The sequence below is a fragment of the Haliotis cracherodii genome, unplaced genomic scaffold (genome assembly GCF_022045235.1).
Source record: "Haliotis cracherodii isolate W230 unplaced genomic scaffold, xgHalCrac1.p SCAF_10, whole genome shotgun sequence".
NCBI lineage: Eukaryota > Metazoa > Mollusca > Gastropoda > Lepetellida > Haliotidae > Haliotis > Haliotis cracherodii.
In genome coordinates, this window is record NW_027266265.1 from 5205256 (window position 1) to 5230870 (window position 25615).

The 25615-nt window shown below is 41.6% G+C and overlaps 1 protein-coding gene across 1 annotated transcript in view; it reads right to left on the reverse strand.

Annotated features, from left to right (window-relative positions):
• LOC139453985 (probable Na(+)/H(+) antiporter nhx-9) overlaps positions 1-25615 on the reverse strand; it is an 81379-nt gene that overhangs the window by 36750 nt on the left and 19014 nt on the right. Inside the window, exons 3-9 of the mRNA XM_071235455.1 lie at positions 13017-13273; positions 12292-12509; positions 11203-11405; positions 9424-9513; positions 6543-6613; positions 3081-3296; positions 2244-2388 (exon numbers count right to left, since the gene is read on the reverse strand). Coding sequence (XP_071091556.1) covers positions 2244-2388; positions 3081-3296; positions 6543-6613; positions 9424-9513; positions 11203-11405; positions 12292-12509; positions 13017-13273 — 1200 coding nt within the window. The remainder of the gene's footprint in view (positions 1-2243; positions 2389-3080; positions 3297-6542; positions 6614-9423; positions 9514-11202; positions 11406-12291; positions 12510-13016; positions 13274-25615) is intronic.

Sequence of the window (25615 nt, forward strand, 5' to 3'; positions counted from 1 at the left end):
AACAAAATCGAAATAAGGTTTGTTAACTGTCATGCAGATTTCAGTCGATTGCAGGATTTGCAAAGCATGTGCACTGCCAACTCGATGTCAACAGATATTTTCAAAATTATTTCATGTTTTTAATCAAGGTGTTCACATGATTTGATGCATTTGGCGATGTAAGACCCGTTTTATCACAATAAAGATCTTGATTATCGCGCAGATTGTCCTGACGTGGCGTCGCCATTTTATTTGAAGCAAATGCAAGTGATACGAGAGGTAGAATCTGATTGGGCCATAGGAGAGGCTTAGAAGGGACATAACTGGTAATAGCCACTGGTAGCGCTACGATCGAGCCCGGGAATATTGCTGAGTGCAGGGTTAAACTACAAACAAACTTGGGTGGGAACAAGCACGTGAAGTTTCAGCTTCACTGGTACTCTGGTTTCTAAGGAGATGACTGACGACCGAAAAACAAGACATGACACACACTCACTTTCAGTCAGGTGAGCTAACAAAATCAAGTCCAACCTTTCAAATAATTATCACATGAAAGAACATAGTAGACAAAACACAACTTGTCAACTGGAGAAGGCAAATCTACCAATACCTATAGCAACATCCCCTGACTTAGCATTCAGCAGTTGGTGGATCAGCTTGATGGCATGGCAACATACACAACCAATCAGCAACATGCTGCAGTTTTTTAATCCTCAGAAGTAGGTAGTCTTCTGGTTTATGGGCTACTCAGTGTTTGATATAATCTTTTTTTCAACTGGTTGAAGGTTGTAAATTACGTGCCTGATAATGTCTGCATTAAAGTGGCTTGGTTAAAATAGCAGGAAAGAGTGGTAACTCTGGTATCATGCTGAGACATAGTAAGATTTAGGCATTACCACAGATTGAGGAGGTTTTTTCATTCTGTCACACAGCAGAAGACTTGCTGATCCAACCATTTTGACATGAACCCAAATGTTTTTTCATGTGAAGATACCATAGAAAATTGAGTACCTAAGACACCGAAAAATAAAATCTCTGGTAAAACTGAAAATATTGATATATGGGCTGTTAATCCTATGTTTTTGTTTGAGTGATTCAGAGAATAACCTAGAAGACAACAAGGCTGCATTCTTCTCAGCTTAATAGGGGTGATGTGGTAGCACCACCTTGTGGTATGGCATGGGTTAAATTCGCCATTGTTTTATTCCACACTTGGGCATTATGTCTGTATTATTTATACATGTGGCAAAAAAATAAATTCACTACAACTTGAAAGCTACAATTTTTTAATGTAAGATCAACAAACATGGGCCCTGTTGCACAAAGTGATCTTAATGCTATGACTATCATAAGCCAATGTTAAAGTAAGGGAGTTTCGATCACCATAGCGCTTAGATCGCTTTGTGCAAAGGGGGCCTTGGTTTCTGGACATGTCAGCTTCACTCTTGAAACTGATGCTGTTGGCTGGTAATGGGCCCTGTATACATGACTTACAAGGGTAGGTTTCTAAGTTTGGTTGTTTGAAAGTCAGCATGTGACATGGTAATTCATAAAAAACATGTGCTGGAATAGAAACGCATTTGTCAGGATTCCTGAGGTACAGACAGAGTGGACCTGGGTCGGCGAGCTCTGGAAACCATGACATGACCATCATTGTATGAGCAATATGTGTAATGGCACTAAATCATGGACTCGGTGAGTGTTTTTTTTGTAACAGAGTAGAGTATGGACTGACAAAGTAGATGGTAACAGTGTAGAGTATGGACTGACACTGACAAAACAGATGGTAACAGTGTAGAGTATGGACTGACAAAGCAGATGGTAACAGTGTAGAGTATGGACTGACAAAGCAGATGGTAACACAGTAGTGTATGGACTGACAAAGCAGATGGCAACACAGTAGGGTATTGATTGACAAAGCAGATGATAACAGAGTAGAGTATGGACTGACAAAGCAGATGGTAACACAGTAGGGTATTGATTGACAAAGCAGATGATAACAGAGTAGAGTATGGACTGACAAAGCAGATGGCAACACAGTAGAGTATGGACTGACAAAGCAGACGGCAACACAGTAGGGTATTGATTGACAAAGCAGATGATAACAGAGTAGAGTATGGACTGACAAAGCAGATGGCAACACAGTAGAGTATGGACTGACAAAGCAGATGGTAACAGTGTAGAGTATGGACTGACAAAGCAGATGGTAACAGTAGGGTATGGACTGACAAAGCAGATGGTAACAGAGTAGAGTATGGACTGACCGTCTTGCGCGTCCTGAACATGGAGTCCTCTAGCACGTGGTGAATGTGTCCAGCGCCTGCGAGCTTCTCGGTGTAGATGGCATCCACGGACTGCATGTCCAGCACAGTCTTGCCGGAGTCCATCGGGGGATCACTGTCCACTGTGCTGAAATTATGAGTAGTGAGTGATTATGTTTGTTTGTTGTTTAACGCCGTACTCAGCAATATTCCAGCTGTATGACTGCGGTCTGTAAATAATCGTGTCAGGCGCAGATGCTCCAGTGATTGGCATCATGAGCTTTGGTCTACACAATTAGGATACAAAGTGATGCATCAACCAATTCAGTGAGCCTGACCACCCAATCCGGTTAGCCGCTTCTGCTGACAAGCATAGTCGCCTATGACCCATTCTACCCCGAATCTTCACAGGTAGAGTGATAATGATGAAATGGGAGAGAAATTGACAAAATGTGACTTTCAATATGGCTGCTATGAAAAGTTTCTAAGCCAAGGGCTTTGTTCAGTTGAGCTAAATTGTTTCAGATACGTGAGTGAGTATTAAGTACTAAGCAATGTTCCATCAATATTACGGCCAGGGATGACAGAAATGGATTTCACACAGTGTAGCCAAATGAGGAATCAAACTTGGTTCCTTGTGACATGACGAATGCTTGAACCACTATGCCACCCTATAACCATGGTTACAGAGTAGATGTAAAACATGTGAACATTAATGACAGATGACGGCTAGAAGTTTCAAAGACACTTTAATAGTGAAACATCATATCCAGTGTCAAGAAACACTTATGCTTTTTGTGTAAAATTCAAACATGATCTTTGGTAACCATGGAAACTCACTTGACAGACTCTGCAACGGAGTAGGACCTGATGACCTTGGCTAGGGAGGGTTCAGCAGGGATGGAGACGGGGGAGAAGTTGCCGTGAGTCTCGATGTGGTCGATGGCGTCACGCAGGTTCAGTTTAGTGAACACTTGGAAGATTTTTGTCTCTCTTGTCTTTGGTTTCTCTCTCAGCAGCAAGGGTTTGATGTACTTGGTGTTGTAGTGCTCAAACCTGGGGGCACAGCGTATCGAGTAATGTTCCACACGCAACTTCCATCTGAACACACGCAACTTCCATCTGAACATCGTCCACACGCAACATCCATCTGAACATTGTCCACACGCAACATCCATCTGAACATTGTCCACACCCAACATCCATCTGAACATTGTCCACACACAACCTCCATCTGAACATTGTCCACCACACGCAACATCCATCTGAACATTGTCCACACGCAACATCCATCTGAACATTGTCCACACACAACATCCATCTGAACATTGTCCACCACACGCAACATCCATCTGAACATTGTCCACACCCAACATCCATCTGAACATTGTCCACACACAACATCCATCTGAACATTGTCCACCACACGCAACTTCCATCTGAACATTGTCCACAACACGCAACTTCCATCTGAACATTGTCCACACACAACATCCATCTAACCATTGTCCACACACAACCTCCATCTGAACATTGTCCACACGCAACATCCATCTGAACATTGTCCACACACAACTTCCATCTGAACATTGTCCACACACAACATCCATCTGAACATTGTCCACCACACGCAACTTCCATCTGAACATTGTCCACACGCAACATCCATCTGAACATTGTCCACACGCAACATCCATCTGAACATTGTCCACACCCAACATCCATCTGAACATTGTCCACACCCAACATCCATCTGAACATTGTCCACACGCAACTTCCATCTGAACATTGTCCACACACAACATCCATCTGAACATTGTCCACCACACGCAACTTCCATCTGAACATTGTCCACACGCAACATCCATCTGAACATTGTCCACACGCAACTTCCATCTGAACATTGTCCACACCCAACATCCATCTAAACATTGTCCACACGCAACATCCATCTGAACATTGTCCACACCCAACATCCATCTGAACATTGTCCACACGCAACTTCCATCTGAACATTGTCCACACGCAACATCCATCTAAACATTGTCCACACGCAACTTCCATCTGAACATTGTCCACACGCAACATCCATCTGAACATTGTCCACACCCAACATCCATCTGAACATTGTCCACACACAACATCCATCTGAACATTGTCCACACGCAACATCCATCTGAACACACACAACATCCATCTGAACACACACAACATCCATCTGAACACACTCAACATCCATCTGAACACACTCAACATCCATCTGAACACACACAACATCCAGCTGAACACACTCAACATCCATCTGAACACACACAATATCCATCTGAACACACGCAACATCCATCTGAACATTGTCCACACGCAACATCCATCTGAACATTGTCCACACGTAACATCCATCTGAACATTGTCCACACCCAACATCCATCTGAACATTGTCCACACGCAACTTCCATCTGAACATTGTCCACACACAACATCCATCTGAACATTGTCCACCACACGCAACATCCATCTGAACATTGTCAACACCCAACATCCATCTGAACATTGTCCACACGCAACTTCCATCTGAACATTGTCCACACGCAACATCCATCTAAACATTGTCCACACGCAACATCCATCTGAACATTGTCCACACCCAACATCCATCTGAACATTGTCCACACGCAACTTCCATCTGAACATTGTCCACACACAACATCCTTCTGAACACACACAATTTCCATCTGAACACACACAACATCAATCTGAACACACACAACATCCATCTGAACACACACAACATCCATCTGAACACACACGTCCATCTGAACACACTCAACATCCATCTGAACACACACAACATCCATCTGAACACACACGTCCATCTGAACACACACAACATCCATCTGAACACACACAATATCCATCTGAACACACACAATATCCATCTGAACACACACAACATCCATCTGAACACACACAATATCCATCTGAGCATTGTCCACACACAACATCCATCTGAACACACAAAACATCCATCTGACCACACACAACATCCATCTGAACACACACAATGTCCATCTTAACACACACAACATCCATCTGAACACACACAATATCCATCTTAACACACACAATGTCCATCTGAACACACACAACATCCATCTGAACACACACAATATCAATCTGAACACACACAAGAATACACACAATATCCATCTGAACACACACAACATCCATCTGAACACACACACAATATCCATCTGAACACACACAACATCCATCTGAACACATACAATATCCATCTGAACACACACAATGTTCATCTGAACACACACAACATCCATCTGAACACACACAATATCCATCTGAACACACACAACATCCATCTGAATACACACAATATCCATCTGAACACACACAATGTCCATCTGAACACACACAACATCCATCTGAACACACACAATATCCATCTGAACACACACACAACATCTATCTGAACACACACTATATCCATCTGAACACACACAATATCCAACTAAACATTTTCCACATACAATATCCATCTGAACACACACAACATCCATCTGAACACACACAATATCCATCTGAACATTTTCCACACACAATATCCATCTGAACACACACAACATCCATCTGAACACACACAATATCCATCTGAACATTTTCCACACACAATATCCATCTGAACACACACAATATCCATCTGAACATGTTCAAAACACAATACAGTAAACTATGTTTATAACAAACATACTTATAACAAACTGGTTTATTTGTCCAGGCCATCTGCTGTGTAAATGCTGTGTTTATGCTTTTAACGAAAAACAGCTATAACCAACTAAAACTAGTGGTCCCTTTGAGTTCGTTATAATTGTAGTTTACTGGAAATATCTGACATTGTTCCAAACACAATATCTGTCTAAAGATATCCAGCAATGTTGCCAGCACAATATCTATATGCACATTTCAATGTGTAACCAAGGAGTTAGACTTTTGTCATCATTAAACAATATGTCACAATACTAACCACAGGTCCAGGTAGTCCTGTGGGTACCCGGGTCCTACTTACGACCACCCCAACCCGAGTTACCCGTCCCAAGCCTAATATCTACCTTTGTTCTAAACACAATATATCTATACATAGCTAATTTATCAACACAAAATATAAGTTTCAAACAGACTGTATAAACAAATCAATTACTTATTAGTTTTAAAATTACCAAATCAAATTCAAATATTTCAACTAAAACAAGTGAATAATATGCCATGTTTTCCACCAGCAATACTTACTTATCTCGGATGGAGTTATGGCCTGTTCTGCCCACCACGTCCTCGATCCCGGCCATCAGGTGGTCAATAAACTGAAACGTCAGTCAAAGCTTTATGACAAAATCTTTTGAACATGTGTACAAAAATACATTTGTGGTATGGTCAGTGAGTGACTCAGTATGATTTTATGCCACTTTTAGCAATATTCAAGCAATATCATGGCGTGGGACACCAGAAATGGGCCTCACACCTTGTAGCCATCTTGGGAACCGAACCCGAGTCTTCGGCATGTCGAGCGAACGCTTTAACCACTAGGCTACCCCGCCGCCCCTGTTTGGTCGAGGCTTGAAATAAAAGCACTGTTGCAACACTGATATCAGTAATATTAATTATAACAACCATGTTTATTTCTACCTGATAATTGCACACAAGACATACTCATAGTTACAATAACAATCATTACCCTGGTGAAATCATCAGAGTACTTTGTGTTCTCAGCTCCATGAGGAGTGTACTTTGTGTTCTCAGCTCCCTGAGGAGTGTACAACCCAATCAGCCCTACAGACACAAGACGGTTCTGCATACAGGGACGAGTCAGGTTTTTCGCCAATGAGTGCTCTAGAGGTGCAGGGCTCGATGTAAGGAACTTGATTAAACATGCACAAGTTGCATGTTGACATGAAAACCCATGCAGCTGCACCCGACAAAACCAGGTTTCTTCCTGGTCTCATAAATTTATGAAAGTTGAAACATGGGCTGGTCTGCTACCTGTGTCACATTAATTAATGACATGTTGCTGTAAACGGATGTGTGCATATGATCTTGAAGTACCAAGTTTGATGACGTCAAGCCCACAAATGCACAACAAATTACACCTAACACAGATATTTGTAATGTGGTATGGTAAATAAAAGATAGAGGTATTGAGTATATTGGCAAGGAAGGGTGAGGCTGACACAAATTTGAATTAATTTTAACTTGCACTTGGTGCCTTGCTTGACAATGTTATAAGTATCCATATGGAAACACCGCTTTACAGTAAATAAAGAAAACGTTGTGTTCCTCAACATAAAGAAGCTGACATCCATAAATTCTCTTCCTTATGTTTTAGCTAAGTCAAGCCATGATACAATATGTATCATGACACTAAGGGAGAGATACAATATGTATCATGACACTAAGGGAGTGATACAATATGTATCATGACACTAAGGGAGAGATACAATATGTATCATGACACTAAGGGAGTGATACAATATGTATCATGACACTAAGGGAGTGACACAATATGTATCATGATACTAAAGGAGTGATACAATATGTATCATGACACTAAGGGAGTGATACAATATGTATCATGACACTAAGGGAGTGATACAATATGTATCATGACACTAAGGGAGTGATACAATATGTATCATGACACTAAGGGAGAGATACAATATGTATCATGACACTAAGGGAGTGATACAATATGTATCATGACACTAAGGGAGTGACACAATATGTATCATGATACTAAGGGAGTGACACAATATGTATCATGACACTAAGGGAGTGATACAATATGTATCATGACACTAAGGGAGTGATACAATATGTATCATGACACTAAGGGAGTGATACAATATGTATCATGACACTAAGGGAGTGATACAATATGTATCATGACACTAAGGGAGAGATACAATATGTATCACAATACTAAGGGAGCAATACAGCATGTATCCTTATACTTTGGGAGCGATACAATACGTATCCCCATAGATTACTTATATTTCACAAGTTGATATTCTTTCTTTCTGCAAGTGAATCCACCCTCAATCTTTTGTTTTTTAATTTCATTGATTGAAGATGGGATATTATAGGGCAGAAACATATAGGCTAGATGGCACTGTGAATGTGAAATACCAGAAACTCTGTGTGAACCGGTTTCTGTTATTATTCGAAAGTTTAACTTGGACTGTAATGTATCACATGTACCGCGATATTGTAAACTGATGTATTTTTGTCATGGGCCCTGTATTCAGGTACAATACTGTATCGCCGTATCGCTACAACACTGAAATTTTCATCTGTGAGTGCTCCCCAAAATGAAACCTCCACAAATATATGTCATCATTTTGTCACGTCACTCCCATAGTAAAAATTACCAGTGCCATGAACGTGATAAATATTTGTTTTCAGGAACTGGATAACCCGTGAAGATTAGGTTAGAATTGGTCTTCAGCAATCCATGCTTGTCGTAAGAGGCGACTAACAGGATCAGTAAGTCAAGCTTGCTGACTTGCTTGATGCATTTCATCATATCCCAATTGCGTGGATCGATTGAGTGGGGGTTAAACAACGAACAGAACTGTCCCACTGAAGCAGCTGTCTTTGTTCACAACCCTTCCATGTTACTCCCTATAAAGAAGAGGCATCACCAGGCCCCACAATGGCAAAAGGCACCACTTCAACCCCTGGTTCATACATGTACAAAGTCTGGATGAAAAATCTTTCCTGCTTTTCAAGTTAATGGATGGACAGATGGACAGACAGATCACATGATGACTATATTCCCCCGCATTATAATATAAATTAATGTCCTTCATGAAGAAACAAAATTGCTCTGCCACAAGTGATTTTACTGAAGCTCAGTGTTTCGAATGATATTAAGATAAAAAGAGTTACCTCCCCTTAACACTTTCTCCATCACAAGATTCATCAAATGCTGTGGTTTTTTCCAGTCTTCTTCACCCCCCTCAACCCCCAACAATTCTTCCTCCACCCCTTCGCATGCTTCCCTGGCCCCATTGTCTCACCCGTCCCTCCTCCCCCATCCTAACGCACAATCAAAATCCAACTATTTGTGTTCACTGATGCTATCAGGTATATATATCTCACGGGTCAAACTACTCACACGTTCGTGGATCCTTTCATTCATAGTCGGGTCGATCTCCTTTGCCCGCTCAATCTTTAGAGCATTAACCACAGGCTTGATTGTGATTCCCTGATCAACATATGATACAGACATACTGAAAATATTAAACTCAAACTTTAACAGGAGTGAGTGAGTGAGTTGGGCTTAACGCTACTTTTAACATTATTCCAGTTAAATCACAGCGTGTATGTTGCCCACAAGCAGGGGTATGGTGCTGACAAACCTAGAAACATAATCAGGGCGAACCGGGATTCGAACCCACAATCATAGGTTTCTGGCGAGCCCAAGGGACGCAACTCTACACAGCAAATTGCGGCGCCTTAGACGACTGGGCCACCTGTGACCCCAACTTTAACAGGAACACTGAGGCATTTCTCACTACTTGTAAACACACATACACATCACAACTGATCAGTTTGCTGTTTCATGGCATAATAGGAAAGATCCGTAAATAGTTATGAAGTGAAATGTCTTACGATCTCAGCATTCACTTATTTTTGAATTCCACATTACCTAAAAAGTGATGCATATACACCAAAGTTGAATGGTTTTATATCAATAAAAAATCAAATTTTAGTTGGGCTATGCTGTAAACAGCAGTGTGTCGATAAGAAGACCAATGTTCTTATCCTACCAAGGTGACAAAATTAGCACTTACAGTAAGTAAATTTCATCAGTGAATATATCAGGGGAGACAACCTTAGAGTCTGTCTTGCCAAAATACAGCATCTGTATACACAATATGCAGAGCTTACAAGGAAACAACCTTGGTATGGCTCGAGTCTGTATTGTCTAAATGCTGTATATGTTTTGAATGCATGGTCTGTGTTTATGTCATGTATCTATGTCATTAACATGCTGAACTTGTTCTTGTCGCTGTATGGCTGAAAAAATGCTGATGTGATGTTAGATCTTAACTCACTCACTACTCACTGTGTTTGTGTCTTGTTACTCTGTGACTGAATTGTTACATTTTGTTTGTGACTACTGTGATAATATCATGTTACGGTGTGTTTGTGTCTTGTTACATTATGTTTGTGTCTTGTTACATTGTGTTTGTGTCTTGTTACATTGAGTTTGTGTCTAAATAGGTTGTGTTTGTGTCTTGTTACATTTTGTTTGTGTCTTGTTACATTGTGTTTGTGTCTTGTTACATTGTGTTTGTGTCTTGTTACATTGTGTTTGTGTCTAATTAGGGTTTTTTTTGTCTTGTTACATTGTGTTTGTGTCTTGTTACATTGTGTTTGTGTCTTGTTACATTGTGTTTGTGTCTAATTAGGTTGTGTTTGTGTCTTGTTACATTGTGTTTGTGTCTTGTTACATTGTGTTTGGGTCTAATTAGGTTGTGTTTGTGTCTTGTTACATTGTGTTTGTGTCTTGTTACATTGTGTGTGTCTTGTTATATTGTGTTTGTGTCTAATTTGGTTGTGTTTGTGTCTTGTAACATTGTGTTTGTGTCTTGTTACATTGTGTTTGTGTCTAATTAGGTTGTGTTTGTGTCTTGTTACTCTGTGACTGAATTGTGTTACATGTTGCATTATGTTTGTGGCTGAATAATTTACATTATGTTTGTGTTGTGTCACAGTGACTGAATCATGTCACATTATGTTTGTGTCGTGTCACTGTGACTGAATCATGTCACGTTATGTTTGTGTTGTGGCACTGTGACTGAATCATATTATATTATATTTGTGTCGTGTCACTGTGACTGATTCATGTTCATTATGTTTGTGTCATTTCACTGTAACTGTGTCGCACCTGCAGGAACACCGTGAAGAAGACAACAATGATGGTGGTGCTAACAAACATCCTCTTCTCCGTGACCACTTCTTCATTGAGAAGCAAGGCCAAGCAGAAGGCAATGCCGCCGCGCAGGCCGCCGTACGACATGATAAACTGGTCAATCTTCGTCAACTTGATCAGCCGGGTCCTATTGACAATGGCTGACAGCATCACAATGCCTGTACAAAAGGAATAAGAGTGTTTCAGGCCATTTTGGAGTGCATTTCAGCTGTAATTAATATAGCAGGAAAGCCCCCAACTTAAGCAGGCATGGACCATTTTCAGAGTGAATATGGCATTTTAACCAACATCGAACATCCTGGTGCAACTAAGGGACATTACTTGTTATAATGAATAAGGGAGTGAATGAATGCAGTCATTGCTGCAGTCCGTAACGTCCCTGCAATGACACCACAGCCTGTAAATAATGGAGCGCGAAGCAAACCAGTGACAGAAAGCATGAGCAGCCCTTAATGACAAGGATGACATACTGGGGACCAAGGAATCCTGCACAATCACAAGGATGACATACTGGGGGCCAAGGAATCTTGCACAATCACAAGGATGACATACTGGGGACCAAGGAATCCTGCACAATCACAAGGATGACATACTGGGGGCCAAGGAATCCTGCACAATCACAAGGATGACATACTGGGGACCAAGGAATCCTGTACAATGACAAGGATGGTGTACTGAGGACCAAGGAATCCTGCACAATGACAAAGATGACGAACTGGGGGCCAAGGAATCCTGCACAATCACAAGGATGACATACTGGGGACCAAGGAATCCTGTACAATGACAAGGATGACGAACTGGGCAACCTGGAATCCTGCACCCTGTTGATCACAAGCAGACACTGTAACCCCTTTCACCTACACCCCCACCCCAACTCCCCCCTGCTGATCACAAGCAGACACTGTAACCCCTTTCACCTACACCCCCACCCCCAACCCCCCCTGCTGATCACAGGCAGACACTGTGACCCCTTCTACTCCACCCCATTATCAGCACTTTAACCCCTTCCATCCCATCGCCCTGTTTATGCTGGAGGTCACTGACCTGTGACACGAAAGACAAGGCAGAAAAGGATGGAGAAGAAGATGAAGTCGAGCTGCCAGTCATGGTCATCGATGACGGTGGAGAGCCCGAGGAACATGAAGATGACAGTCTCGCTGATGTTGGCCAGCATCTTCAGGAAGTACTTGACAGTGGCCACAGACTGCTTTGACATGTTCGCTTCCACGTAGTGTCTCATTGTGATGCCGCCAAACGTCAATCTGAAACAGATGTACAAATTGAAAAGCAAATGGGACTGTATCTGACTGGTTTAAAATTGTCTCAAATAGGTTTCCTTGACAGGTCACACATACTGAATTCCTGTTATTAATACTTAAGTCTTTATGTTCACAAGCTCATTACTGACTAAATCATATTATGGCCTTGACCGTCAATCCCACCGAAACATATGTCAGAAAAATACAAAAAATACAATCTCTTGAACCTCTATTCAGTTGCAGTTCATAGGACCCATCCTGACCTGGAAACCCAAGGTCCAGGTAAGGATTGGTCTTCACTGAAATTGGGTGATCAGACTTGCTGAATGGGTTCACTTATTTCATCGTATCCCAATCGATGCTCATCACCACAGGACTTGATTATTTACAGACCGCCATCACATTGCTGGAAAACTGCTGAATGCGAAGTTAAAGAACAAACAAACACATAAACAAGAGGGACTTTTTGGTCAGCAAATAACGGCACGAGTAAAATTGCCGATCACCTACGCTAAGATTCCTGACCAGTGAAGCATCTCAGCACTCAGGTAGGCAAGATATCCCAGAACAAAGACAAAGAGAGGCTCGATGACCTTGACATGGCCGGTATGCTTGGTGATGAATCCACCAATCAGGCCGTAGATGATTCCAATAAGTGTCCCACCAAGTGCTATGATGAAGAAGGATCCAATGCCAGAGACGTAGTCGATGACCTGGATGTTGGACTCCCCGATCTCTGTGTAGCCCTCCATCATGTGGTACACCACCTGCAACATCAAACCAGTTACCATGGTTACAAGGACGAGTGACCCTCCATTATGTGGTACAAAACCTGCATCATCAAACTAGTTACCATGGTTACAAGGACAAGTGACCCTCCATCATGAGGTGCAAGGTCATAAATGTTGCCATGGTTACAAGGGTGAGTAACCCTCTATCATGTGGTGCAACATCATATCACAGTTACAATGGTTACAACTTTCCATCATGTGGAATACTGTCCTACCGTTCACCAGCAAATAAATGGAAAACATAAAACTATTGTAATTAAAACTGATAAAAGTTCTTCTGGTTTGGTGTTCATGGCGATAGCACGCTCTCTGTCATCAGCCTCTAATCACACTCATTATGGCCACAAACAAGAAATCTCACAAGTCCATGAAGGGTTAAGAGCCCAAAATACAAGACATGACAAGTGTTTCCAACTATATGACAAAAGAGAAGAATAAGGATGGAGAATTTCAACACATCCCAAACCCAACCTCGTCAAGTAAGAAAATGGCACCGATCCGACGATGGACCTCTCACCAAACACTTTCTTACCAACACCCTACAGAGACATACAGAGGATATAAGTCATAGAATCCACACTATTACATATTATTGATATGTAAGTTCTTTCTAAACATGTTGACACTATGGAAAACTTGATACAGTTTAACAATCAAGGAATCTTCCGTGCTTCAAAACCACCTTGGGAGTCGAATCTTGTTAAATGTCATCGCCTTCCACGGCTGGCCCTGAGCCGCCAGTACCCATCATTGTCAAATTTGTCTCTATGAAGGACAGGAACCTAGTTCTTGAGGCAGTGAGGAAGAATGCGGTGGGACTTATCTGAAGAAAGGTCCATATTCGAACAGATCTTCACAGCTTAAACAACTCTGTTGACAGCTTTTGTCGACAGCTAAAAGCTTCGCTCTCTCCACAAACTACAAATTTGTGTTAACAAAATGGGTACAAGTGTGTTTCTCCAGTATAGAACAGGCCCCTCCCAAGCTTGGACATCACTTGTTCTTTGAAGAGGAACCTGACATCTGAGTGGGACTTTTCGACTTGGTCGGACAATCAAGTTGAACATTGACAGTAATTCACGTGTATGAGAGACTCTGTCTACCTATTGAAAGTAGGCCAGCACGTATTTTCAAACTTTTCTATTCACCTATTGAACGTATATGCCTCTTATTCAATTAACTCTATGTCAAGACTTTCTGGCTGCAGTAAGATGTTTGTCTGTGAGACTTTCTGTTTACCTATTGAAGATATATATTTCTTTTTAGCACAGACTAGATGTCTAACTTTGAATGAAGTAGAAAGATCTGATAGTTCCATTATTTATGGCACTGATGAACTTTTGATAGATGCTAAATCCTTCCATGAAAGACTATTCTATTACCAGGAATGCTAATAAGGGTAGATTTTGCCAAGGCTTTGGATTCTGTTTCTAGGAATTTCATACAAAAAACTCTGTCATTTTTTGGATTAGGTCCTAAAATCCTTACGACAAGCATTTTACAGCAAGCGAAAAACAGTTTTTAATGAATCATGGTTTCAGAAAGGTATTACCCAGATATGTGATATTGTCAATGAAAATGGAGATTACTTATCTCTGGATGATTTTAACAGTATGTATTACCTGACTACATCGGTCTTACAGTATGTATCACCTGACTACATGGGTCTTAAAGTATGTATCACCTGACTACGTCGGTCTTACAGTATGTATCACCTGACTACATCACCTGACTACATTGGTCTTACAGTATGTATCACCTGACTACATCACCTGACTACATCGGTCTTACAGTATGTATCACCTGACTACATCGGTCTTACAGTATGTATCACCTGACTACATCGGTCTTACAGTAAGTATCACCTGACTACATCGGTCTTACAGTAAGTATCACCTGACTACATCGGTCTTACAGTAAGTATCACCTGACTACATCACCTGACTACATCGGTCTTACAGTAAGTATCACCTGACTACATCACCTGACTACATCACCTGACTACATCGGTCTTACAGTATGTATCACCTGACTACATCACCTGACTACATCGGTCTTACAGTATGTATCACCTGACTACATCACCTGACATCATCACCTGACTAAATCGGTCTTACAGTATGTATCACCTGACTACATTGATCTTACAGTATGTATCACCTGACTACATCGGTCTTACAGTATGTATCACCTGACTACATCGGTCTTACAGTATGTATCACCTGACTACATCGGTCTTACAGTATGTATCACCTGACTACATCGGTCTTACAGTATGTAACACCTGGTGTAATAAATTCTATTTCAACATATTTGAAAAAACATACAATTTCAAAAGAAAAAACTGTGCAATGTGTGGATAACTCTCCTGTGAAACGATTGCTTTGTTCTCTAAAGAAAGGTTCAAAAGCACATTATTATCCTCTATGCTCATCTAAAGGTAACTGTACAGCTAAATATAAGTGGCAAGCTGAATTCTCATCTGATCTTGATTGGCATTGTATTTTCCCTAACCCAGGAAACAAAACTGAGGTGGTTTTAATTCAGGACTGGATTGTAACAAGTAACATTTTTTCTCTGCAAAATCAAAGTTAAGGACTCTGATTAATGTTCATTTTGTAATGAAGAAGGCGAGTCCATCGCACACTTGTTTTGGGAATGTGACTTTGTACAAACTTTTTGGTCACAGTTTATGACATGGTTGTCAGGAGGATGTCATCACGTTCATAGCCTTAATCTTACATTAGAATTAATAATGTTTGGTTGTACAAAGATGTAATGACTGATGCTGTGTTGGATATCTTCATCATCTCAGCAAAATGTAGCTAAATGAGTATGGTTTTACGCCGCCTTTAGCAACATTCCACTAATACCACGGCGGGGGACACCAGAAATGGGCTTCACACATTGTAACAATGTCGAGAATCGAACCCATGTCTTCGGCATGATGATCGAAAGCTTTAACCACTAGGCTACCCGACCGCCCCTTCTAGTCTAGTAAACCTGCATATATAAACATTCACATAACACAAGCCTACTGACTGTGAGGTGCAACCACTAATTATAACTGTAATAAAGTCAGTAACAAATACACGTGTGATGACTGTTGTTGTATAATATACAATTTAGTTGCATGAAAAATAAGTTCCTTTTGAGTAGATGAACTTAACTTAATTGATAAACTAAAACAAATTTGACAACAGCTTGCATGTGTTATTATCACAGGTCCATGGACAATATCTCTAGATATAAATATCCAGCTATGAAATACAGAAGGAGATCATCTTATTATCCAATCTGAATGCGATTTCACAGCAGGGATATTTCCAAATAACTGCATCTGATGAGCCTCCATTAAGTTTACGAAATCAACAACGAGTTGTTTATTGTAAAAAAACAAACACTTCAAGGAGAATAAACCATGAGGGGTACAGCACATTTCCGCTGTTCTTACAGACGGTAGCCCAGTCTCTCTCCTCGTTCAGTTGTGACACATCGACTCACGGCAGCTGATGAACCCTAGCAGCCACTGTCAGACAGCATGGGTAGAAGCCAGAGCCTATAGTGCTCCTTTAAATTGGATTACTATTTGATAAAAAAAAGGAGAGTAGAGTTTCTACTGGACCCAGGGACACATGTGGCTGTTATGGTACTTGGATACAGCAAATCAAGGCAAAACACTGCAGCAGATTCCGGTCATTGTGATCCAAAATACTACTTCAGCTATGCAGGGCTGCCTGTACTTTACTGGCAATAACGAGAAAAAGGTTTCGCATTATTGCACTATCAAAGTACTGTACATCTAAATTCGATTAAACAGAGACCTCCTACTCCAAATGTTTGACAAAATATGTAATATCTTTTCCGGATTTGGCTGTCATGGTCAGTAAGTTTAAAATTGTAAGTAAATCTTTAAAAGATTACGATGTCAGGAATTATTCAATGACATAGATTGCACTCCTGAGTAAGCATCTCACAGGTGCTCAAGAAAGAGCGCTGTGGAAAAATTATCAATATTTTGTAATTCACAATGTGTTCAAGAAAGAGTGCCATGGAAAATTGTCTATATTTTGTAATTCACAATATCAGATATCACCTTCATATGTTTTTCTGAGAGGCTTCATTATAACAGAACTAACAAACACAATATACTGCTGAATTTTACAGTCAAGACAAACTCAAGAAAAGGTAGTACAATTTGAAAAATATAAATGAATATGTTCATTGACATTTTTAACTGACATTATGTTTTCAGTTACACTTGCGTAATCTGAGCAAACCATTCCAGATTAAAATCTTGATCTGAACATCACAAAGTCAACAACTGTGTTTATGACCTACATAAACTGACCAAGAAAACATTTAAAAGTATTCATGACTTGTGGGGAATGCGGTTAATACGAGCTACTCTAATGACGCCCCCAACATCAGTTCCCCGTGGGGAATGCATCGGTTCCTGAGTATTGATCTGATTCTTGGTGATACTGATGCTGCTGAAACATGACACTACCATCAAGACAGTGATATAACCATTGTAGACACCAGGAGTGATATAACCATTGTAGACGCCAGGAGTGATATAACCATTGTAAACACCAGCAGTGATATAACCATTGTAAACACCAGCAGTGATATAACCATTGTAAACACCAGCAGTGATATAACCATTGTAAACACCAGCAGTGGTATAACCATTGTGGACACCAGTAGTGATATAACCATTGTAGACACCAGTAGTGATATAACCATTGTAAACACCAAGAGTGATATAACCATTGTAGACACCAGTAGTGATATAACCATTGTAAACACCAGCAGTGATATAACCATTGTAAACACCAAGAGTGATATAACCATTGTAGACACCAGTAGTGATATAACCATTGTAAACACCAAGAGTGATATAACCATTGTAGACACCAGTAGTGATATAACCATTGTAAACACCAAGAGTGATATAACCATTGTAGACACCAGTAGTGATATAACCATTGTAAACACCAAGAGTGATATAACCATTGTAAACACCAGCAGTGATATAACCATTGTAAACACCAAGAGTGATATAACCATTGTAGACACCAGTAGTGATATAACCATTGTAAACACCAAGAGTGATATAACCATTGTAGACACCAGTAGTGATATAAACATTGTAAACACCAAGAGTGATATAACCATTGTAGAAACAAGTAGTGATATAACCATTGTAAACACCAAGAGTGATATAACCATTGTAGACACCAGTAGTGATATAACCATTGTAAACACCAAGAGTGATATAACCATTGTAGAAACCAGTAGTGATATAACCATTGTAAACACCAAGAGTGATATAACCATTGTAGACACCAGTAGTGATATAACCATTGTAAACACCAAGAGTGATATAACCATTGTAGAAACCAGTAGTGATATAACCATTGTAAACACCAAGAGTGATATAACCATTGTGGACACCAGCAGTGATATAACCATTGTAGACACCAAGAGTGATATAACCATTGTAGACACCAGTAGCGATATAACCATTGTAGACAATGGCAGTGACATAAACATTGTAGACACAAACAGCATTATAACCATTGTAAACACCAGCAGTGATATAACCATTGTAAACGTCAGCTGTGATATAACCATTGTAGACACCAGCAGTGATATCACCATTGTGGACACCAGTAGCGATATAACCATTGAAGACACCAGCAGTGATATAACCATTGTAGACACCAGTAGCGATATAACCATTGTAAACACCAGTAGCGACATAGCCATTGTAGACACCAGCAGTGATATAACCATTATAGACACCAGTAGTGATTTAAGTATTATAGACACCAGTAGCGATATAACCATTGTAGACACCAGCAGTGATATAACCATTGTAAACACCAGCAGTGATATCACCGCCACATAATTTTCGTTTTTTTTAAACTACAAGTACATATTTCATATACTGCACCATCTGTGTGAACATAATATCACAAACACACCCTGTTCTTAGCTGCACGTGCATGCTTGCGTAGAGCATGCTTGTACCGTGGGTCTGTTTGCTAAAAGTGCAGTATGCACATAGCCTCTTTTGGCACATGTTATGTTGGCAGACACAGCTAAAATTTGGTTTAAGGCATAAATTAAGATTTATTTTGACCAACCAGTGAAATGCCTAAGCGTCCAGTGCCTCTGAACCAAAGATGGCAAATTATTAGTATGCACCAGACTGGTATGTCATGTCGTGCTATTGGAGTACAACTGAACATTAATCACACTGTCATCAGCAGGCTAATACGTAAGCATACTGCTTCCGGTGAAGTGAAGGATGCACCGAGGTCTGGACGTCCGAGAAAAAACAATGACAGGGAAGATCGTGCTCTCGCACGCCAAGCCAGACGAAGCCCTAAGTCTACTTGTACACAGCTGCGACATGGATGGCATCCATACAACACCATCAGACAACGCCTAAATTCTGAAGGATTGAGAGCAAGATGACCAATCAGACGTCCACTCCTCACAAATCAGCACCGCCATGCCCGTTTAGCCTGGTGCGAAGCACGTGCTTGCGGAACCTGAGGACATAGAGAAGGATCCACTGGTCCGATGAAAGCAGATTTTTGCTTCATCATACAGACGGGAGGGCAGGAGTTTGGAGGCAGAGTGGCACAGCATATGATCAGAGAAATACAGGCTGATGTTCCATTTGGGGGTGGATCCGTCATGGTGTGGGGGTGTTGTTCCTATGATTGTAAACTTGACCTCATCACAGTTCCCAGAACACTGAATGGACAGAGGTACCAGAACTTGATCCTGGACGGTGCTGTTGTGCCTCATTTCGATAACCATGCTCTCGCCACACATCCAGTCTTCTCGGACGGTAATGCCAGACCACATCGTGCTCGAACTGTTGTTCAGCTTCTCCAACACAACGCCATTGAGACACTACCCTGGCCTGCCAGAAGTCCAGACATTAATCCTATTGAGCATTTGCGGGACATTTTGGGACGTAGGGTGAGAGCAAGGGATCCTCCAGTTCAGAACCTTCAGGAATTGACCCATGCATTGCATGATGAGTGGCAGCAGATCCCCCAACAGAGATTAAGACATCTGGTGACCAGCATGAGACGGCGTGTAGAACATGTTATCCAAGTGCGAGGCAGTTACACCAGATACTGAGTTGGCCAGTCATTGTGGACCTTACTAGTGTGTTCGACATTAATGAAATGTGAACTGCGTTGTGTGTCTGTTGTAACGACTCCACCAGCCATACTTATTTCACCTTATTTCACAGTGTTTTAGTGAACTTTAGTTTGCTACAATTAACCCTCAATTAGTGATCAAATTCGGTCTTGTGGTGTCAATTTTCTGACTGAACGCTCCAATGAGGCAATGTAAACAGTTTAATGAGCTTTTCTAAGCACCATTTTTATGAGGTTGAAGATCCAGTTTTACTTAGCGAAAAAAAGTGGGTGGTGCGATATTTATGAGGAGGTGTATATTAAGGACACTAGTAGCCATAAAACCATTGTAGGCACCAGCAGTGATATAACCACTGAAAACACCAGCAGTGATATAACCATTGTAAACACCAGGAGTGATATCACCGCCAGATAGACACCAGGAGTGATATCACCACCAGAGAGACACCAGGAGTGATATCACCACCAGATAGACACAAGCAGTGATATCACCACCAGATAGACACCAGGAGTGATATCACCACCAGATAGACACCGGGGGTGATATCACCACCAGATAGACACCAGGAGTGATATCACCGCCAGATAGACACCAGGAGTGATATCACCACCAGATAGACACCAGGAATGATATCACCGCCAGATAGACACCAGGAGGGATATAACCACAAGATAGACACCAGCAGTGATATCACCACCACATAGACACCTGGAGTGATATCACCACCAGATAGACACCAGGAGGGATATCACCGCCAGATAGACACCAAGAGTGATATAACCACCGGATAGACACCAGCAGTGATATCACCACCAGATAAACACCAGCAGTGATATCACCACCAGATAGACACCAGGAGGGATATCACCACCAGATAGACACCAGGTGTGATATCACCACCAGATAGACACCTGGAGTGATATCACCACCAGATAGACACCAGGAGGGATATCACCGCCAGATAGACACCAAGAGTGATATAACCACCGGATAGACACCAGCAGTGATATCACCACCAGATAAACACCAGCAGTGATATCACCACCAGATAGACACCAGGAGGGATATCACCACCAGATAGACACCAGGAGGGATATCACCGCCAGATAGACACCAAGAGTGATATAACCACCGGATAGACACCAGCAGTGATATCACCACCAGATAGACACCAGGTGTGATATCACCACCAGATAGACACCTGGAGTGATATCACCACCAGATAGACACCAGGAGGGATATCACCGCCAGATAGACACCAAGAGTGATATAACCACCGGATAAACACCAGCAGTGATATCACCACCAGATAGACACCAGGAGGGATATCACCACCAGATAGACACCAGGTGTGATATCACCACCAGATAGACACCTGGAGTGATATCACCACCAGATAGACACCAGGAGGGATATCACCGCCAGATAGACACCAAGAGTGATATAACCACCGGATAGACACCTGGAGTGATATCACCACCAGATAGACACCAGGAGGGATATCACCGCCAGATAGACACCAAGAGTGATATAACCACCGGATAGACACCAGCAGTGATATCACCACCAGATAAACAACAGCAGTGATATCACCACCAGATAGACACCAGCAGTGATATCACCACCAGATAGACACCAGGTGTGATATCACCACCAGATAGACACCTGGAGTGATATCACCACCAGATAGACACCTGGAGTGATATCACCACCAGATAGACACCAGGAGTGATATCACCACCAGATAGACATCCACAGTGCAGCTTCCCAGCAAGCACCTGCTGAGCATGTGTCCTTCCTATAAGGGAGCGCTCCTGAAGGGCTTGATTTTTACTTACATTTTTTTAGTGTCATTGCAACTGGGTGACAACAGTTGATAGTTGCATTACCCTGATTCTCAGAGTTAATCATCTTTGGTTTGGGTCCATGCCTTGCAAACAACCAACACTTGTTATGGCCAAGATTGTCAGTGCTGTGTGTTTTATTGTTAGAAAATACTAATCTCATTTCAGATTTGTTTGTTTTTCAAATTATTTATGAAAAGATTGAAAAACTTTTGACAGTATTTTAAATTCCTCAGCATACTTAGCTCCTCTTTGAGCCAAGGATGAAAAATGTATATCCCAGAAAATTGATATAAGATGAAAGTTCTTCCAGAGAGACCAACATCAGTCATGGTGAAGTGCAGGGGTTTATCTAAGAATAAACTCTAAGCAAGGTTGGCAGGCAATAAAGGAAATTTGTTATTTTGTTTAAAATTGGGATTTTTTTTTTAAATTCATATTTCCCAAAATTCAGAGCACATTCAATTCAATAATGCATAACTAAGACATGGGATTCTGCCGGCCGACAAGGGATTCTGGCCTTCTGACACAGGATTCTGGACTGCCGACACGGGATTCTGGCCTGCTGATACAGGATTCTGGCCTGCCGATATGGGATTCTGGCCTGCTGACACGGGATTCTGGCCTGCTGATACAGGATTCTGCTGGCCGACAAGGGATTCTGGCCTTCTGACACAGGATTCTGGACTGCCGACAAGGGATTCTGGCCTGCTGATACAGGATTCTGGCCTGCCGATATGGGATTCTGGCCTGCTGACACGGGATTCTGTCCTGCTGATACAGGATTCTGCCGGCCGACAAGGGATTCTGGCCTTCTGACACAGGATTCTGGACTGCCGACAAGGGATTCTGGCCGCCTAACAAGTGATTCTGGACTGCCGACAAGGGATTCTGGCCTGCTGATACAGGATTCTGGCCTGCTGATATGGGATTCTGGCCTGCTGACACGGGATTCTGGACTGCTGATACAGGATTCTGGCCTGCTGACACGGGATTCTGGCCTGACACGGAATTCTGGCCTGCCGATATGGGATTCTGACCTGATGACAAGGGATCCTGGCCTGCCGATATGGGATTCTGGCCTGCTGTCAAGGGATGCATATCTGCACAGGACCCCCCTCTCTCCTCCACCCCCACCCCACCCCCCCAAGAATACAAAGTCCCTTATTTGATTCCAACCAAGTGAGTCTTCAGCAACAAAAAGCCAAATGACATCTACAGAACAGAAATGGCAGCCAGCAACCTCATCTCATTGATACACAAACTGACGACACCTATACTTGTTATATGAATTTGTTGTATTAAGGAACACAATGTAGTTCTACATAATTGATAACTGAGTGAGTAAATATAGCTGATGTGAGCTACTTGTCAATGATGTGTTACTGATAACACATGTTTCTTGGCTGCCACACATTCTGTTTGGCTTCCACATCATAAACATTCATTATTCATGAGTATATGAGTTTTGTCTTGAACTACAAAGTAACCTTTAATACTGAAATACTTTTTCCTTAATCGAGACAGCAGGCAGGAGTGAATAAATCATGATTTCTAAGTCTGTTTTCCACTCTATTTCATTAAGTGTGGACCAGACAAACCTGTGATAACACAACTGTCACAGCGGACTCTATTTCATTAAGTGTGGACCAGACAAACCTGTGATAACACAACTGTCACAGCGGACTCTATTTCATTAAGTGTAGACCAGACAAACCTGTGATAACACAACTGTCACAGCGGACTCTATTTCATTAAGTGTAGACCAGACAAACCTGTGATAACACAACTGTCACAGCGGACTCTATTTCATTAAGTGTGGACCAGACAAACCTGTGATAACACAACTGTCACAGCAGACTCTAGTTTATTAAGTGTGGACCAGACAAACCTGTGATAACACAACTGTCACAGCGGACTCTATTTCATTAAGTGTAGACCAGACAAACCTGTGATAACACAACTGTCACAGCGGACTCTATTTCATTAAGTGTGGACCAGACAAACCTGAGGTATAACACAACTGTCACAGCGGACTTGTCCTTTACATGTGTTATCTTTCATCACTCAGACAGTGTGCATGCTTTCACTCAACACTGCTGGAGAAATGTCAGTGGTTTGATTTGGTTTAGACACGTTTGGGTCAAGGTTTCCACATGTTTGGGTCGGGGCTTATGAATGTTTGTGTCAAGGTTGGTAAATGTTTGGGCAAAGGCTAATGCATGTTTGGGTCAAGGTTTCCACATGTTTGGGTCAGGGCTTATGAATGTTTGTGTCAAGGTTGGTAAATGTTCGGGCAAAGGCTAATGCATGTTTGTGTCAAGTTTTGTATCAGTTTGGGCCAAATATTGTGTGTGCTGGGCCAAGGTTTGTACATGTATTTACCTTGACTTGTAAACTGGTGAATGATGTGTGACATTAATTGAGTGAGTGAGTGGGTGAGTATGGTTTTACGCCGCTTTTAGCAATATTCCAGCAATATCACGGTGGGGGACACCAGAAATGGGCTTCACACATTGTACCCATGTCGGGAATCGAACCCGGGTCTTGGCCGTGACGAGCGAACGCTTTAACCACTAGGCTACCCGACCGCCCCATGTGTGACATAAGGCATCAGACCAGGGCCTTGTACTTCTTTTATCAATATCCCCCCCACTGTAGACCTATCTTATCATACTTCCACTGATTCTCAGCTCATGTAGCCGCATCTAAATTATAGGGTTGTCTGTGTATTATCCAAATCAGTGGGGGAAAAAAGAAGCAATATGTCATAAACTTGTTTTTCAGCGATCCCTGAAGAACTTGTCCTTCAGGTGAACATGGTGAAATAAGGAAACAAATAAAAAAATATAGAATGTTTCAACAAAGAGTTTATTTTTACTTACTTCAACTTTTTTTTAACACTACTGATTGTTTGTTTGTCGTTTAACGCCGCATTCAGCATTATTCCAGCTGTATGACGGTGGTCTGTAAATTATCGAGTCTGGACCAGACAATACAGTGATTGACATCATGCGCATCAATCCACACAATTGGGATACGATGACATGCATCAACAAGTCAGAGAGCCTGACCACCCGATCCCGTTAGTCGCCATCTTACAACAAGCATAGTCACTTTTTACGGCAAGCATGGGTTGCTGAAGACCTATTCTACCCCTGATCTTCACGGGTCTTTAACACTACTGAAAACAATTTACAGTCTGGTCGTGAAGATAAAAAGAATGAATTCTTGTCCCCCACATCGTTATTAGTCGGCGTAAAGGAAGTAACTACATGTA